The 17,570-nt window shown below is 65.0% G+C and overlaps 1 protein-coding gene across 8 annotated transcripts; it reads left to right on the forward strand.

Moving 5' to 3' along the window:
* The first annotated feature begins 3,431 nt into the window (after positions 1-3,431).
* Positions 3,432-17,154, forward strand: EGFL7 (EGF like domain multiple 7). Of its 8 annotated transcripts, none has more exons than XR_001895567.2 (10): positions 3,432-3,601; positions 9,470-9,559; positions 13,011-13,132; positions 13,327-13,443; positions 14,397-14,512; positions 14,709-14,804; positions 14,964-15,125; positions 15,738-15,802; positions 16,401-16,563; positions 16,737-17,154. XR_001895567.2 is itself a non-coding variant. In XM_003911075.4 (10 exons), the coding sequence occupies exons 3-10, from the start codon at positions 13,053-13,055 to the stop codon at positions 16,757-16,759; spliced, it is 822 nt and encodes a 273-aa protein (XP_003911124.1). In that variant the 5' UTR covers positions 7,707-7,908; positions 9,470-9,559; positions 13,011-13,052; the 3' UTR covers positions 16,760-17,154. The 8 variants fall into 8 exon arrangements, 2 of the variants coding, with proteins under 2 accessions (XP_003911124.1, XP_003911125.1); XM_003911075.4 differs by lacking the exon at positions 3,432-3,601 and adding an exon at positions 7,707-7,908; XR_001895565.3 differs by lacking the exon at positions 3,432-3,601 and adding an exon at positions 7,922-9,320.
* Positions 17,155-17,570: the final 416 nt, after the last annotated feature.

Consider the following 17,570-nt stretch of genomic DNA (forward strand, 5'->3'; position numbering starts at 1 on the left):
GCAGATCTCTTGAGGTCAGGAGTTTGAGACCAGCCTGGCCAACATGGAGAAACCCCATCTCTACTAAAAATACAAAAAATTAGCCTGGTGTGGTGGCACATGCCTGTAATCCCAGCTACTTGGGAGGCTGGGGCTGAAGAATCGCTTGAACCTGGGAGGCAGAGGTGGCAATGAGCCGAGATCACGCCGCTGCACTCCAGCCTGGGCAACAAGAGCAAAACTCTGTCTCAAAACAAAAAAAAGAAAAAAAGAAAGAAAGAAGTCCCCAGCCAGCCTTCAGTTCTCTCTGAGCCTCGTCCTGGCCCCTCCCGGTGTACCTGCAGGAAATGACCCCCCAGCACCACACACCTGGCAGGGTGAAGGGAGCACGGGCTAGTGGCAGCCTTGCCTCTCAGGCTGCTCCAGGCCAGGGTCAGCCCTACAGGGGTGACTTGGGAAACCAGTCTCGAGAGGTGAGGCGTTGCCTGGGGTCACACGGCTGGCAGGAATGGCCAGGGCTGGGCTGCCGGGGCCCGCACGGCCCTCCCGCCTCCACCAAAACCCACTATGTTTATTCAGGGACGTGAAGGAGTGCCCAGGTCCAGCAGGCAACAAGCCGAGCAGAGCCTGCAGTCCCAACAAGACGGCCAAGGGAGCTCGGCACCCTCAGTCCCCCAGACAGGGCTCTTCCCCTCTCTGGGCCTCAGTTTACCCATAGGTGAAAGGAAGGCACAGTCAGATGGTCCCTAAGGCCCCAGGGACCCAGGCCAGCCTTGCCCTCCCCCACAGCCCCAGCAGCAGGGCATCTGAGCCTTTCATCAGGAAAAGGAGACTAAATTTATGCCTCAGGCCCCCTCTGCGCTTGGCAGGGCAGAGGTCAGGCTTCCGGCGGCCCCCACCCCTTGACGCAGTTCCCCTTCCCCTCTGGGGGGCTCTATTGTTCTTGAGGGCTGGTTCCCAATCTCCCCAAACACTCACTTCCTGTTTCCTGACCGAGAGGAAACAGAGATTCCTGACCAGGCAGATGCCTTTTTTTCCCTTTCTCTCTTTACATTTTTTAAGGGTATTAAATAATAATAATAATATGACGGCAGCCTCGGTGCTGAGGAGCGTGGACTAGGGGGCTGGAGGAAGCCCAGGGCCACCTGCGTGGGGCTCTGTGGACCCTCCTTTGAGAATCTGCTGGAAGCTACGGACCCCTCCTCCCTCCCCACCAGGGAAGGGCCCAGGCACAAACTGTCTGCATTGTGACTGGGAACAGGGAGACCCCGGGACCCTCCCCAGAACTCCCAAGACCCTCCACGCCCTGATCTGACATGTGGGGAAACTGAGGCAGAGAAGCCTTCAGGGCACCTGTGGTCCCTGGCCCTACCGGAGCTCCATGACAACCCCGCAAGAGAGACAGGCATGAAGCCTCCAGGGAGGGCCCCCCACACCCTTCCCAGAAGCCCACAGACCCCAGAGGCACGGGCTTCTCCAGGGGAGGGGCCCCCAGCCACTGTGCCTTGCGGAGACTGGGGTCCCTGTGGCTCTGGGTTCCTGTCCAGCCCTGCCGGGGAAGGCCTTGGGAGCTTGAGCAGCCACTCCCATGGGGCCTCAGTTTCCTCGTCTATAGATGGAGTCAGATCATTGCCTCCACCTTGCAGGGCCAGGGCAACGGCCCCAAGAGAAGACACCCAAACCCAGCACCCTGCTCATAGGCCTGTCCGTCTCTCCCACTGTTTTCTCCCCTAAAGGCTTGGAGCGCCTGGCCGCCAGCTCTCCCCACGCGGGCAGGCGGGGAGAGGACAGGGCGGAACTGCCGCCCCTCCACCGGCTGCCCCACAGGCCCCGAGCTCTCGGGAACTTCTCCTTCCGTCGCGGGAGATGAAGCATTTTTTCCCTTGATGTTAATGGCTGCCCCATCTGTCGGGCCTGGAAAATCACAGCCCACTGAGTGGGGCTTCTGTGCCGTGTACCAGTGCCAGGCGTGAGGGCAGCCTCAGGGGGCCGGCAAGTCCCCCTTCCTCAGCCCCATGGGAAACTCAGCAGGGGTGGGAAGTAACCTCCAGGGCCTGCAGGAGCCAGATCCCAGACGCTGGACACTGGGACCAGCCCCCTTCACGACGCTGAGGACCCCGATGGGTCACGTGAGGCCCTGGCAGCCGCATGGGGTGGGGACTCCGAACTCACTCAAGGGTGTCACATGACCCTGACCCTCCTTCAATAATCTGCTGGAAGCTACGGACCCCCCACTTCCTCCCCCCAGGGAAGGGCCCAGGCACAAACTGCCCACCCCATTACTGGGAAGTGGAGACCCCAGGACCCTCCTCAGGGCTCCCAAGACCCTCCATGCCCTGGTCTGACACGTGGGGAAACTGAGGCAGAGAAGCCTTTAAGGCACCTGTGGTCCCTGACCCTACTGGAGCTCTATGACAACCGCGCAAGAGAGACAGGTATGAAGCCTCCAGGGAGGGACCCCCACACCCTTCCCAGAAGCCCACAGGCCCCAGAGGCACAGGTATCCCCAGGGGAGGGGCGCCCTGCCCACTGAGGGGCTCCATCTGAGGCTCGCCCTGCTCAATGGGACTTCCTCAAGAGTCAGCCTCAACCACCAGTGCCCACCTTGTGAGCTGCCAGGTAGCACCCAGTGTCCACCTGGGGATCCCTCTCCCAAGCTCACTCCCCAGTGGCGGCTTCTTCTTTCTCCTCCCCTCCAGACTCCCCAGGTGCCACCAGGGACATCCACCAAGCCTGCAGCTCACACAGCCCCCCGAGGCCCACACTGTGCTGTCACCCCAGTCAGATGTCTTCCCTGTGAAGCAAGTCTCTCCCTAGGGACAGATTCTGCTGTTTAAAAAATAAGATTTTCTTCACCTTCCTATATGAACAAAAATAACAATACAGCAATACCACTGCAAAATCATCAGAACGGCTAAAATGAAAAAGACAACAGCAAGTGCTAGCAAGGGTGTGGGGTGGCCGAATGCTCCCGCGCTGCTGGCAGGGGACCTGAGAACTGCTGGGCATTCCCTGGCTTCCTGCCCCTCCTGGGACTGGAGACCCCCCAGGGACAGCATAAGGGGATTGCGTTTGTCGGCAAATCTGCCAAGAGATAACATGAGGATGTTCAAAGCTAAGCCCCCAGGCTGGTAACAGTTCCGAGGCACCAGCAATGTGTGTGAAGAACAGGGGGGTCTGTTCTCCTAGGGATGCCTCCAGCACCTGCTGCCAGCAGTGGGGCACGCCGGTCCCCTGGGGCGTGGCCAAGGGGCTGTGTCTCCTGCCCGGGCTGCCGGCCCCTCTCAGGTTCACTTTCCCATTTCTAAGCCCATGTATCGCTGCAGCTCGAGTTTGCCAGGCCACCACTGGGTGACACACCCAGCACAGTGGGGGACTCCACACTTTCTGCGCACCTGCTCCGAGTCACCTCTCCCAGGTCCGGGCCCCTGCCCTGTGGAGCGGGTACCCTGGCAGGGGCACGGAGCATGGGCAGGATTGGACTTTGTGCTGAGTGTGGTGGTGCCTTGGGAGGAGGTCACACGACCCGATGCCTCCCTCTGCAAAGCTCCCTGAGCACTGGCTGTGAAGGGCAGTGGCACCCAGCAAGGCCGAGGAGGGGCGACTCTCATCCAGGCAAGAGGTGGGGTGGACTGGACCAGGGTAGGGGCAATGTCGGGAGAAGGGGATATCAGATGCAAAGCCGGTGGGGACCTGTCAAGAAGCCAGCCCACAAGGCCATGGACACCTCCACGCCGTCAGCTGGAGAAGTGGGCGGCCGCAGGAAGGGAGACAGGAGCAGTGAGGGAAAGGGTGAGGGGTCCCCTGGGAGACCCCCGAGGCTCAGGGCTCAGGCCCCCGGGCTCCAGTCCTGGGCCTCCATTTTCCACCCTCGAGCAAGCGGCTTCCAGCTGCCTCCTCTGGAAATGGAAGCCCCTCAACTCAAAGGGTGTCAGGGGCTGGAGCAGGCAGGGAGAGGGGAGAGGAAAGACTGGGGACGCTCACTTCTGCCTGCCCACAACCTCACTCAGGAGCAGACGGCTCCTCTGCCCGCAGGCACCCCTGCCTGGCAGCTCCCTCCAGCCCCCGTCGGGTCCGGGACGTCCTCTGATGGGAAGGTCCCACCACATCCGTGGCTGACAGAGTCAGCCTGTCCAAGGCCGGGGGGCGTTCAGGGTAAACAGGAAGCCCCATCCCTCCGGCACTCTGCTTCATTCCCTCCTCCTGCACCTCCTGCAGCCCGGCTCCCACGGCCGTGCCTGGTGCCCCTCTGTCTCGTGCCACCTAAGATGCCCAGGCTGGCCTCCGCGAGGGGCTTAGTCCACCCTCTCCTGGGGCTGCAGAGGCCAAAAGCACCCTGGTGAGGGGTTCAGGAGGCCCAGGAGGGCCCGGGGGGCTCTGCCAGGCCCCTCCACGCCTCTCTGCCCAGCCAGCACGCTCTGGGAAGGTAAGGCAGCCCTTCCCCTTATAACTAACCTCAGAACATTCCCAGGGGGCTGGAAGGCCACTGGGACAACCTGGCCCTACTGACAGGAGAGCCAATGGGGAAACTGAGGCCTGTGTGGGGCACAAAGCTGGGACCAGAGCTCCAGCTTCCTGCCCCTGCCAGGCTTCCACCTCTGATGCCACCCCAGGCAGGGTGAGGCCCCAGGCTCCAGACCTTCCAGTGCCCAGATGAGGACAGCTGCAGGCCTTGGGGTGGCCGCCCCCTCCCACCAGGTCTCGCCCTCTGTGCTGGGCCCCCGATGTGAGAGGAGGAGTCCAGACGGCCTGGCTTTTGTGGGGCTGCAGCCTGGGCAGGAGGCACCGCCGACTTTCAAAATGATTCCCTGCTGCAGGTCTGTGTGCCATGATCCCAAACACACGCCAGCAGAGAGAGCGGCAAGGACAGGGAAGGGGGCACTCCAAGGACAGGAGGGTGAGGGAGGGGCCCACCTGCCCCCTGCTGAGCCCCTGGGCCTTGGACACAAAGTGTGCTCCACCCATACCAGAACCCAGGGGCAGCCCCAACCCCCTGCACCCCCAGTACCCTCTGGAGTCCAAGAGGGTATAGACAGAACCCACTTCTGTCCCCTGCCAACTCCTCGCCCCTCCTGTCCCTGCTGGGCCCCTGGCATTAGGGCAGTACCCCAGTCCGCCTCCTGTACCTGCCCCTGAGGCTCCGGGAGCCTGAGAGAGTGGAGTGCCCCTCCTATGGTGGCTCCAGGAGACGGGATAGGGCAGAGCTGGCACTCTGGTCCTGAACCCAGGCCTCCTTCCCTCGGGGAGGGTCTAGTCTTGACCTGGGGAGGGGCTGGGGGCAGGGCAGAGCTTGTCAGGGGGGGTTGCAGTGAAGAACAAGTTGGCAGCAGGCTGGGCCCAGCCCCCCAGGCTGTCACCAGGAGCCCAGTGCCAGAAGGACAGCCTGGTAGGGACCCAGACTCTGCCCTCACCCCCTGGCCGGTAAGCACAGCAGTGAATTCACCGGGAAGGCCCCCAGCAGACCAAGCCTTAGCCAGACTCGTGCACTTGGCTACTCAGCTACTCCTGCCCCGAGCTGTTCCCTGGCCAGACAGGTCTGATGACAGGGGCTGCTCCAGGTTGGGACATAGGACAAGCTGGGGTGGGGGACATGGGGCTCCCCAAGAAGAGGAAGGAAGGGTGAGGCGGCCTCCTGTGCCAAGCATCCTAGCCCTGCCCAGCCTCCAGGCTCACCTGGGCCGGTCACTTCTCCCTCTGGGCCTCAGTTTCTCCCTCTGTACACAGAAAGGGTTGAATCTAGCCCACCCCACGCTTGTAGGTCCTTCTACCCGCAGGCCAGCACAAATCCAGGGGCGTGCAGGTGGGGAAGGAGGGGGCAGGCCGCAGGGACACAGACAGAGGGCAAGAGGGCACCTCCTGGGATGGGGGCACAAGCCTATTGGGCCCTATATGCAGGAGTAGCTGAGTAGTTGAGTGCACGAGTCTCGATAAGGCTTGGCCCGCTGGGGGCCTTCCCGGTGACTTGACTGCTGTGCTTACAGGCCAGAGGTGAGGGCAGAGTCTAGGTCCTCCCCAAGCTGTCCTCCTGGCACTGGGCTCCTGGTGACAGCCTGGGGGGCTGGGGCCAGCCTGCTGCCAACTTGTTCTTCACTGCAATCCCCTCCTGACAGCTGGAGAGACAGGCTGGCCAGGGCAGGACGAGCCACTGGGGAGAGTCAGGGGGCCGAGGGAGGCACAGGGCTGCTGAGGGTGCAGCCAGTAGGGTAAGGGCCAGATCCCAGGGTGGTCTAGTGTGGAGGAAGTGGGGAAATGGGGTTCTGCCTATCTGCTCCAACCTCGGGGCAGGGGCCATCTCTGGAGAGAGGCCCCTCCTGCTCAGACCAGCAGTGCCTGGGTGCCAGGAGCGCCCCCTTCAACCATCTCAATGACCACGGAGCAGGTGCAGAAACTGAGGCCTGGAGAAGAGTGAGGGCCTGCCTCGCTGAGGCCCTGAGCCCTGACCACAGCCTGGTGCCCAGAGTAGACCCTTCCTCTGGCCATGGGTAGAGGGGAGCTGGTCCCTGCTTGAGGGGGAGGTGCATCACGTGTGGGTGAGGTTTCCCAGCTGCCCTCCAAAGTCCAGTGGGGAACTTCCCCAGCTGCCCCAGCCTCCCTTGGCCCAAGTTGTCCAGCTGAGTGGGCCTGGAGAGGTGGGGACACACTGACCGCCCAGGGCCAGGGAAATGGGGGTGTCCCAGGCATCAGGCCGACAGGGGCTGACCCCAAAGCAGGGCTCACACCCCACAGACAACGGGGCTGGGAGAGACCCTGCTGTCCTGGATTTTCAGGCTTGCCCTCCGAAGCCACCCAGCTCCCTTCAGCACCGTGCCCCTCCCACCCAACCCACCATTGCCACAGCGGCTCGCTTGGCCTGAGGCTCCCATTGCCACCTGAACAGGGAAGCTGAGGGTCAGACCTGGGGGCTGGGACCCCAGGAATGTGACAGAGCACCCCCTGTGATCACCCACAGTGTCCCGCATCCCTCCCTGCACCCCCGGCCGCAGTCTGCTGCCAGCCCAGAGCACCCCTGTGAAGTGGGGCTGAGGGCATTGGGCCTGCTTGCCCATCTCCAGGGCAGGGGCTCACGGTCTCACTGGCAGCTCTCTTGGGGGAGACAGCTTGGACTCCATGCCTGCCGCCTCCCGTCACCCCCTCACCATGGCGGACCTTGGGCCTTAGGCACCCACAGAACAGGCTGTTCTCAGACCACTCAACCTGTCTTGCCACCTCAGTCCCTTCCGGCCAGGCCTTGCCACTCGCCACCCCTCACTGGTCAAGGCTCCAGTGCGGCTGGTCCCTGCCTTAGCCTGGGGCCCCTCCAGGCTCCCACGCTGTGTCACACACATCTGGGGGTGTCCTGGGGGAGAGCCCAGCACCCTGTGGCCCAAAGATGCAGCAGCTCCCTTCTGTCCAGCCACATGCAAGCGTGACCTGTGGACCCACGGTCCCGGGAGGGCCCTGGGCTTGTGTCCTCCATCCCACGCTCTCCCCAGAGTCTCCCCAGCAGGGTCCAGCCCTGGTTTCTGGCTGTTTTGGGGCTAGACTCTGATGGCCCATGGGACAGCTTCCCCACCCCCGGGCAGTTTGTCCAGGCCCCCTCACACGGTGGCCCCCGCCCCCCTTAGGCTCCTGTTTGTCCGACAACACGTCCCCGTTATCAGCGGAGAACACACACAGGAAGTCCGGCTGGGAAGGGCCCATCCCAATCCCGATTACCCGGGACGGAGCATAAAAAGCCGCCCTTCCTCGCCCGGGGGGAGCCTCCCTGCACCAAGCCAGCCCAGCACGGCTGCAAGGGAGGCTCCTGTGGACAGGCCAGGCAGGTGGGCCTCGGGAGGTGCCTCCAGGCGGTCAGTGGGCCTAAGGCCCCAGCAAGGGCCAGGGTCCATCCCCGGTCCCAGGACACAGCAGCGGGCCACCATGGCTACGCCTGGGCTCCGGCAGCATCAGGTACGGCAGGGGTGGCCTTGGAGGGGCAGGGAGCGGACAGGGCAGGCCCCCCGTGCCCCTCACTCCCGCTGACCACGGCGCCTGCTGGCTGCTCCGCAATCTGCTTCCCGGCGAGGTCACAGGGGAGGGGGTCCCGGTCTCCTCCCCTTCTGCACACAGGAGGCCACTGAGGCCCCTGAGCCAAATGCCTGCTAGTGGGTAGCTCAGTGTAGATCCCAATCCAGTCTGCTGACTCCAACACTTCACCCCCAGCTGCCCTTCCCCTGAACCCCACCCTCTGGCCTTTCTCTCCCTCCGCAGAGCAGCCCCTGGGGTTGGCAGCAAAGTTCAGCTCAGCTGGGCCCGCTGTGAGGGACTTAGTGCTACATCCTGGGGTGTCCCAAGGGCTGGGGTCTCCTCAGCTTCTCCCTAGCAGTGAGGTCTGGGGAGGGGAATTGGCCCCAAGGGAGAGGAACCCCAAAGCCAAATCTGTAGCCAGGATGAGCAGTGTGAACCCAGGGTGCGGGACGTGGGGCTCAGGCTTACAGATGACTTGGTAGGGCGTCGTGGGCAAATAGGTGACTCTGTGGGCCCCCCGTGGACCTTGGAGAAGCCCTTGTTCTCCCTCTCCCCAGCCCCATGCAGAGTGGCTGAAGCCCCATCCCAAAACCCCCGGAGTCATAGTGGGTCCCAGAAGGCCCCACTTTTTGTCTCATACGTCCACACCAAGAAGCCTGAGAACCCCCACTTTCCAAATGGTGGGGCCTAGCCAGGACGGGGGTAGCCAGGGCTGGCTCGGGGCCGCCCCGGAGCTGCCCTTTCTGCTCCATTGCCTCTTCCAGACTCAGGCAGGAGACGTGGGGAGGCAGGTCAAAGGGTTAAGTGACCGCAGCTCCAGAGATGAGGCCAGGGGCAGAGGACAGGGCAGGGTGGCTCTTCCCCCCAGAGGCCCCCTAGGCTCCACTCTGAACACTTCACTGCCGGGGGCTGGGTAAGAGCCCCGCGTGGGCTCAGGGTGCCAGGAGGCCTAGGACTCCCCAGTCAGATGAGGAACGATCCCTGACAGCAGCTCCTCTGGCCATCCCTCGGACCACGAGCCAGGGGTTTCCAGGGCCCCTGGTCCAGAGCAGTGGCCACTGGATTGCAGGGTGGAGCGGCCTTATTTTGGGGGCTCCTCTCCAGGGACCTGGGCCCCTCCCTTCCTCCAACTCTCATGCACCAAGGTAGGACCAAGCTGGTGGCCCTCCGCAACCCATCTGCAGGCCTCTCGCCCAGCACCCTGGGTTATGTGGACGGACCTCCAGCTCTGCTCACAGCAGCCTTTCATCCCCACGCCGGGGAGTCCAGGGCTGGAGGCAACAGCCCCATTTTACTGAGGCCAGGAGCTGTGGATCCGAGAGAGGACGATCAGCTTGGGACAGGATGGGGTCGGGGTAGGTACAGGATGGAGGCCTGTAGGCCTAGTGCAGGTGGAGGTCCCACAGCAGCACCAAAGGCTGGACCCGGGCCATCCCAGCCCCCAGACATCAGGGTGACCAGGACTGTGCATAGGCACTAACCCACACCTCCTCTCCAACCGCAGCCCCCAGGACCGGGGAGGCACAGGTGGCCCCCACCACCCGGAGGAGCAGCTCCCGGCCCGTCGGGGGGATGACGGATTCTCCTCCGCCAGGTGAGTCCGGGAAAACCCCTTGCTCCCAGGGAACACGTCTCACACAGGCGCCCACGCCGGCTACGAGACAGGGCGCTGGCTCCTGCAGGGGTCTGAGGGGCTGCTGACTTGGGCTGGCCCGAGCCCCACGTGCGGCGCTCGCAGTAACAGCTGCAACAATTGTGTTGTGGCCATGACCTCACCATCACTAGATCCCAGGACTGTTTAGCCCCATCTTAAAAATTTGGAAATGGAGGCCTGGAGAGGAGAGGTGACCAGCCCAGGGGCCTCCGGTGTGAGAAGACTCCCTGGGGGCCTGTGTATTCTCTGGGAGGAGAGTGTTCCGCGATGGCCCTGACTGTCCTGAACACAGCAGTGACCCAGTGAGCCCGGTGAGGGTGCCTGATGCCTGAGAGAGGGACAGGTGGGGGCCGGCACAGGGGCCCCCAGCCTAACACGCTAAGGCTAGGAGGGAGGCCTGGGCTCTGCCATGTGGTCTTGGAGGAGTCCCGGGTCTCTGGGCCTGGGGTGGGGACGGTCATGATGCCCACTGCCTGCGAGGCTGCAAGACCGAGCTCAGTGCTAACCAGCACCGGGTGCCTACCGCGCGGCCCCCCAGCAGCCGAGATAGGCGTCTCGGGGTGATTTTCAGCCTGGGGGCTTGAGAGCTAGCAAAGGGCCCGCAGCCCCGTCAGTGTGGGCGCCCTGGGCGGCCTCTCCCGGCTCCTGGCAGCCGGGCTCGGTGGTCGTGCATCCCGCTCAGCGAGCGCCCTGCCGCGGGGACTCGGGCCCTAGGATTCCCGGAGGGGGGCTGGGGGGCCGCGGCTCAGAGGCGCTTTTGCGTCAGCCCTGGGTTCCAGCGGAGTCACTGCCCGCCCGCCGCGGGGCCTCAGTTTCCCCGTCTGCGCAATGGGGGCGGGGCGGGGCTCCGGCGGGGCCGCCAGGTGGGGCGGGGCCGGGGGCGGGGCGGGGCGGGGCTCGGGGCCCCCACGGCGCGGGCTCGGGCGGCAGTGTCGGCGGCGCGTGCGCGCCCCGGATCCGGCGGTGAGTGCGGAGCGAGCGGGGCGCGCCGGGATCGGGGTCTGCTCGTCGCCCGGGCTGGGGCGAGGGCGGGACCCGCGGAGCCCCCGGGGACGGGGGACCTGGCCCCGCGCGGAGCCGGGGGCGGCTCCGGGACGAGGCAGCGCGACCGCGGGGCCCAGAGCGGGGAGCGGGCCGGGGCGTCCGCGGCTGGGTCGGGCCGGGCCGGGAGAATGGGCCCAGCGGCCCCGGGAACCGGCTCCCCCTGCCGGCGGCTGGCGGGCGGCGCGGCGGAGAGGGCGGGGGGCGCCGCGGCCCCTCGTCCTACCCGGCCCGACCCAGCGCCTCCGGGCCCAGCCCCTGCTGCCTGCTCCGCCCCCCCAACCCCGGAGCCGGCCGCGCGGCTGGGAGGGGGCGGCGGGCAGGTCCGTCTCGCTCCGCCTCTGCGCCCTCCCTCGTGGGCCTCAAGGTCTCCAGCCCCGCTCACGCCGCGAGGGGTCCGCCAGTGCCTGCGGTGCGGCCAGGCCCCTCCCTCTGCGGACCCGGCCTCCCGTGGGTGGGGGCTGCGGGGCTGCTGCCGGGCAGGTGGGGAGGGAGCCCGTGGGCGCTGGGGGCACGGGGACCGGACTGCTGGTCCACCTGGAGCCGCCGCCCCCTCCCCGCCCGGCACCCCTGGGTCGAGGCTGTGGCCCCCCAAGGGAAATGGGGCTTGCAGCACCAGCTTGCAGAGCGCCACGGGCTTCCTCTGGCCTCGGGAAAAGCATGACTTTCAAAAATTGAGTCTCCACTTCTCAGCACCGCTTCCTTTCCAGACGACTCTCAGGAATTGTGGGGGGTGCTGTGCGAATATGTGTGGGGGACAATGAGGTCTGGGAGATTCGCCTCTCCCCAGGCCTGCCCTGGCATCTCCCTGCCCACCCCAAGCCACCCGGCCGCTGCCCTACCTCTTCCTTCCCTCCTCCCCAGTGTCACCTGTCCCCCCACTTCGAGTCTTGCTTTGGGGTCGCACAAGGCCCAGCCGCTAACAGTGTCCTTCACCCAGGGCCCATCCCCAGAGTTAATCTCCAGCCAGCTCTGACCCCTGGACAAACTCCTGCCCGAAAACTGCTGTGATGTACCCACTGCCCCCCAGCTAAGTCCCTGCCCCTCAGCTGCCCAGGACAGCCTCTGCCTAGTTGGCAGCCTCTGCCCTGCCCTCTTCTCTCCAGCGCACGGAGAACAGGAGGTCCACGAAGGACCCCCAGCCACCCTCCCGCTGGGACTGGGTGATGCCGTGGCAGTGCCCGTGGGAAGCAGATGTGGGTAGGAAGACACCCAGTGGGGCTGGCCAGCAGCGGCTGAGGACAGCGTGACTGTTTATAGGACTGGCCGTCAGAGCCAAGGAGGGGCCTCAGAAATCCTATTCTCGTATCTGAGGAAACTGAATCCCAGAGAAGGGACAGCCTTACCCCAGCCTCTGCCCCTGAAGCCTGGCCTTTCCCTTCTGGGAGCCCTGGAGTGCCTCGGAAGGAACCCACCCAGCCTTTGGGAAGCACCCTTGAGAGGCCCTGGGTGGGACCCCGGAGCATTGCAGGGGCTCGCCAGCTCTCCAGACCCCTGGCTGTGTATAGGACAGAATCCCCACCCCCGGCATTGTCACAGACCGTTAATTCTGGGCTGTCTCATGCTCTCAGGGAGCCTCACGGGGCCCCTGGCTCCTGCGGCACAGCCAGGAGGGGGTTGGATTCTGGCTCTGGTGACACTGTAGGGGGCTGCTGCCCACCCCCAGGTGTGCACCTGTCACAGCCACTGTCCCAGGATCCCTGGAGGCTGATTGCACACATATCCCAGCCTGGGAGGGACCCCCTGTAAAATGAAGGCTGCCCCTCTGGTGGTCTTAGAATGTGTGCACCCCTGAACGGTTCCTGCTGGCTTGCAGCTGCCGGCCCATCCCCCGGGGCCGGTTCCACACTCAGAAGATGAGAAACCAAAGCCCAGAACAGCTGAGGCCAGCATGTCCCTAGTGGGGCTGGATCTCAGCTCTGCCCGCGAACACCCCGTTTGCACAGACTGGGGTGCAAACTCACCCCTGCCCTACTGTGAGGAGGGCCCTGGAACCAGGCAGGACAGGAGGAACTGGGCCCCCCGTTCCTGGAGCCATCCTTCCTGGAGCCTCGGGCGTCCGAGACGTCCAGCAGGATCCACTCGATTCCTGTACCAAGAGCTCTGGACAGCGTCGCCCCCCTGTGGTCCCCAGGCTGTGGCCCCAGCTGTTTGTGGCCGGCGAGGGTCTCGATGGCTGGAAGAGGGGGCCAGGGGAGGAGAGAGTGGGCACCACCGTGGGGCTCTCCCACTGGTGGAGGCTCCAGCGGAGATGAGCTGGGCAGGCCTCATGGAGCAAGTGCAAACTGCACCCGTGGCCTGGGGGCAGAGCATCTTCGGGGAGACTTAAGGGTCATGCTTTGTGCCCCAGGCCACCCAGAGGAGAAGGCCACCCTGCCCGGAGGCACAGGCCATGTGGGGCTCTCAGGAGATGCTACTGGTGTGGCTTCTGGTGTTGGCAGCGGGCGGCACGGAGCACGCCTACCGCCCAGGGTGAGCCAAACCCTGACCTGTGAGTGCTGGGGTGGGGTGACCAGGAGCCCTCAGCCCGTCCTGGAGGCAGCCCTCAGCACCGGTGGGGGACTCCCTGGGGACCCCTGCAGAAGGTCCTGCCCCAGCCGCATGTCCCCATCATTCTTGGGTCCTGCTCTGGGACTCCTGGGCTGACCCCTTGTCCACCCCCACAGCCGTAGGGTGTGTGCCGTCGGGGCTCACGGGGACCCTGTCTCTGAGTCCTTCGTGCAGCGCGTGTACCAGCCCTTCCTCACCACCTGTGACGGGCACCGGGCCTGCAGCACCTACCGGTGAGTGCCCCACCCAACCGAGCCCACCCAGCCCCAGCCTCCCAAGGCCAATCCCCCAGGTTGCCCCCATCTGCCACACGTCAGCCTGTCGAGGGGGGGGTTGTGAATCCTGGGGCCTAAGATGGGAAACTGAGGCCAGAGCCACGAGAGGGCCGACTGAGATGGGTGACCCAGGGCGGTTGGAGCCAAGGGGTTCCATGGTCACCTCCAACGTCCTAATCCTTGCTCTCGTCCCGACACGTCTCAAAGGGCAGCACCTCTAAGGGCATCCCCATGTTGAGAGGGGTCGCCCGTCCTGTCTGCACCCCTCCACTTCTGGGGGATTAACCCCTCCCTGCCCTGTAGCCCTGGCTGCAAGGTCCCATCTCCACAGAATGGTGCCCGACTCCCCACTCCACTGAGCAGCCCCTCCACGTGACGGCCCCCAACAGGCACAGATCAGACCCTGAGAGGTCCTGTGTGCCCACACAAGGGGCTCACACCCCCCAGTCTCAGCCTCGGGCAGAGTCCTCCTTCCTCGGTGTGGGAGATCCACCCCCTGCTGGGGGAGGGGCCTGGGAATTCAGTCTCCTGGAGGTTTAAGAAGTGCTCCGATGCCCAGGGCCCACTCTCTGCCATGACCCGCTGCAGGCCAGGCAGGCCCTCTCCTCTGGGCCTGGATGCCTCCACAGGAGGAGGCCAGATAGGTGGGGGCACACACAGGCCTGGCCACTGCCTCTGCTCCATGCAGAATGTGGCTGGGCCTTCCTGCTGTGGCTTGAGTCCCGGCCAGCACCGGAAGGCCCAGGCAGGGAAATGGCTGTGCAATGACCCCTCAGTGCCATCCCTTGGGGAGAAGACCCCTGGGGACACGCTGGGGTGACTCTGTCCACTCTGAGAGGGGACTCTAGCTGCCCAGTGGGTGGCTAAGGGGGAGTAGGATGCCCCTCTGAGCTGTCCCGCCCACCCCACAGAACCATCTATAGGACCGCCTACCGCCGCAGCCCTGGGCTGGCCCCCGCCAGGCCTCGGTACGCATGCTGCCCCGGCTGGAAGAGGACCAGCGGGCTTCCCGGGGCCTGTGGAGCAGGTGAGAGCTACGCCCCTCGGTGCCTGGTGTTAGTCAGAAGGGCGACTATTCCCCAGTCTTCCAGCAATGCTCCTGCTGCTTTTCTTGAACCCGGAGCAAAGCACCACCTTGCCACAGAGCACCCACTCCCTAGCAGCTGCCCCCACAGGGCACTGGGGACCCAACTGAGCTGGTGACCAGCCTCCCCTACCCACAGCAATATGCCAGCCGCCGTGCCGGAATGGAGGGAGCTGCATCCAGCCTGGCCGCTGCCGCTGCCCTGCGGGATGGCAGGGTGACACCTGCCAGTCAGGTGAGGCTGGCTCCACCCTGGGGGACCCTGGAAGGGGCCTGGGCACCTCCTTGCATGTCCTGGGGTTACTGCTGGCCCATGAGTGAGTGATTGTGAAGGGAGCTATGTCGGCAGGACCCCTCCCACAGGCATGGCCGCCTGACACCCCATTTCCTGCAGATGTGGACGAATGCAGTGCTGGGGGGGCCGGCTGTCCCCAGCGCTGCGTCAACACCGCCGGCAGTTACTGGTGCCAGTGTTGGGAGGGGCACAGGCTGTCTGCCGATGGTACACACTGCGTGCCCAAGGGAGGGCCCCCCAGGGTGGCCCCCAACCTGACAGGTAAACTCAGACCTGGCTGGGCCTGGCCTGGGGAGGTGGGCAGGCAGTGGACATTGCCATGTGGCTCTGTGTTAGGCATGGTGAGGGGCACTGGAACCTGGGTGGAAGGTGGTGGGGGCGCCCTCTCCAGGGAGGGAAGATGGGGTGGGAGGACAGGTGGGTTCCTGAGAACTGGGGGCAGGTTGCCTGGAGCCTCATGGTCAGCCAAGAAGGCGGAAGTGCCTGTCTGCGTGCAGTGCAGCATTCTGGAAGACGCCACGCCCCCGCTGGTGATGGGACATTATTACTTTTGGTACGCGCTGTGACACTTCAAACTCGTACCGTGAGTAATAATGCGCTGTCCACAGCACCGCATCGAAAGCGCCGCTGACACCACAGCTCCGACCTCCCTCAGCGTGGCCGGGACCCTGAGCAGCTGCGCAGAGCCATGCGCCCTGGTGTACTTAGGTGGCACAGCCCTGAGATCTCTGGCCAACGCCAGGCAGGCGTGAGGGCTGGCAGAGGCCTGGATCTGAGTCTTCGGGCTCTGCCTCTCCCTGGGGACAGGAGGGAGCCTGGGGGTGTGGGTGGGGAGCCGGCCGACCCTGACCCAGCACCTGGCTCTGCCCCCAGGAGTGGACAGTGCAATGAAGGAGGAAGTGCAGAGGCTGCAGTCCAGGGTGGACCTCCTGGAGGAGGTGAGGCCTGGGGTGGGGCAGGTCCTCGCGACAGCAGCCCAGGCCAGGATATAGGCTCCATAGTCTCCTGGGACATGGTCGCGACCCACGGATGGCTGGGGGTGGTCTGAAGAGGTCCTGGCCCTGGGGAGGCAGCTTCCTTGCTGCTGACTGCCGAGGAGGCCCTGGCCTGGATCCATGCCGGGCAGAGGCAGCCAGACACTGACCAGGACCCCCAGGGCTGGAGGAACCAAGCGTGGCAGCCCCCTAGACCATACACACAGCCTGGACCCAGACAAGACTTCCCCACCCTCCACCACCTTTGTCCCCACCAGGACAAAGAGCTCTTGCCAGTCTTCCCACTGGCCAGTGGTCCAGCCATCCCCCTAGTTCTGCCGGGGACCCCAAGGCTGGGATCACCCGGCCAGCCTAATGCCCCAGGCACCCACTCTGCCGCAGGCTCTTCTGGCACGGCAGCCCCCTCTAGTGGACACCTGGAGCCCTGCCGCAGGGGCTAGGGCTGGAGGCTTGTGGAGCCCTTCCCGGGGGTCCTCCCTAGACCCTGGTGGAGCAGAGAGGGTGGGGCCGGCCCGGAGTCACCACCCTTCTGCACCCGCAGAAGCTGCAGCTGGTGCTGGCCCCACTGCACAGCCTGGCCTCGCAGGCACTGGAGCACGGGCTCCCGGACCCCGGCAGCCTCCTGGTGCACTCCTTCCAGCAGCTGGGCCGTATCGACTCCCTGAGTGAGCAGATCTCCTTCCTGGAGGAGCAGCTGGGGTCCTGTGAGTGCCCCCCCACCCTCCAGAGCCCCTCTCCTGGGTCTGCGCCCCATTGGCCTAGAGGGGCTACCCAGGCTTGGGGGTCGGGGGTGACCAAAGGCCAAGGGGTCAGATCTGGCTGGGCGGGGAGGCTATGGGGAGCAGTGACCTCTGACCTTAGCCTCATCCAACCCTAGGCTCCTGCAAGAAAGACTCGTGACTGCCCGGCGCCCCAGGCCGGACTGAGCCCTTCACTCTGCCCTGCAGCCCCCATGCCCCTGGGCAACATGCTGGGGGTCCAGACACCACTTCGGGGTGACTGAGCCTCAGGGTGACTCAGTGGAAGGCCAGGCAGGGCCCTCTTCCTCCTCCCCTTCCTCAGGAGGCTCCCAGGGCTCTGGCATGGGGTGGGCTGGGGTCTTCTGTGTCAATCCATCCCTAGCCAGCCCAACGGCATCCCAAGGCCAGGTGGGCCCTCAGCCGAGGGAAGGTACGAGCTCACGGACTCTCTGCTGGAGACTGGGACCCGTGGCACAGGCCAGGCAGCCCGGAGGCTGGGTGGGGCTTCAGTGGGGGCTGCTGCCTGACCCCCAGCAGAATAAAAATGAAATGTGAGCTGCTGTGTCAGTGGATGGACTCGGGGCCTGGGGGGAGGGCTCTCAGCTCCTGGCCACCCCACCCAGACCCGCTGCCGGGTGCCGGCTGGCACGGGGCCAGGTGGAGCTGGCAGTAGGTGGGGAGGGCACTCCAAGGGAGAGGGGCTGGGCAGGTGGTTTCTTTGAGGCCACAGAGAGCTTTGTCTTGGGGATGTGTTGGCCCCAACCAGAGGCCAAAAAGCAAATCTCTGGCCTCCTTCCCAGTAGCCTGAGGATCCTGGCACACCTGCCCCAATTAGGCAACACCCCCCACCCATCGATGGAAGTATTAGAGGGTGATGTGGGCCCACCCCTGGAAAGGGAACACGGGTGGGTGGCGGTGCCTCCACCCTGGGCTCTTAGGGAGAGCAGCTGGGAAGACACAGCATGGGCTCT

The sequence above is a fragment of the Papio anubis genome, chromosome 13 (assembly GCF_008728515.1).
Source record: "Papio anubis isolate 15944 chromosome 13, Panubis1.0, whole genome shotgun sequence".
NCBI lineage: Eukaryota > Metazoa > Chordata > Mammalia > Primates > Cercopithecidae > Papio > Papio anubis.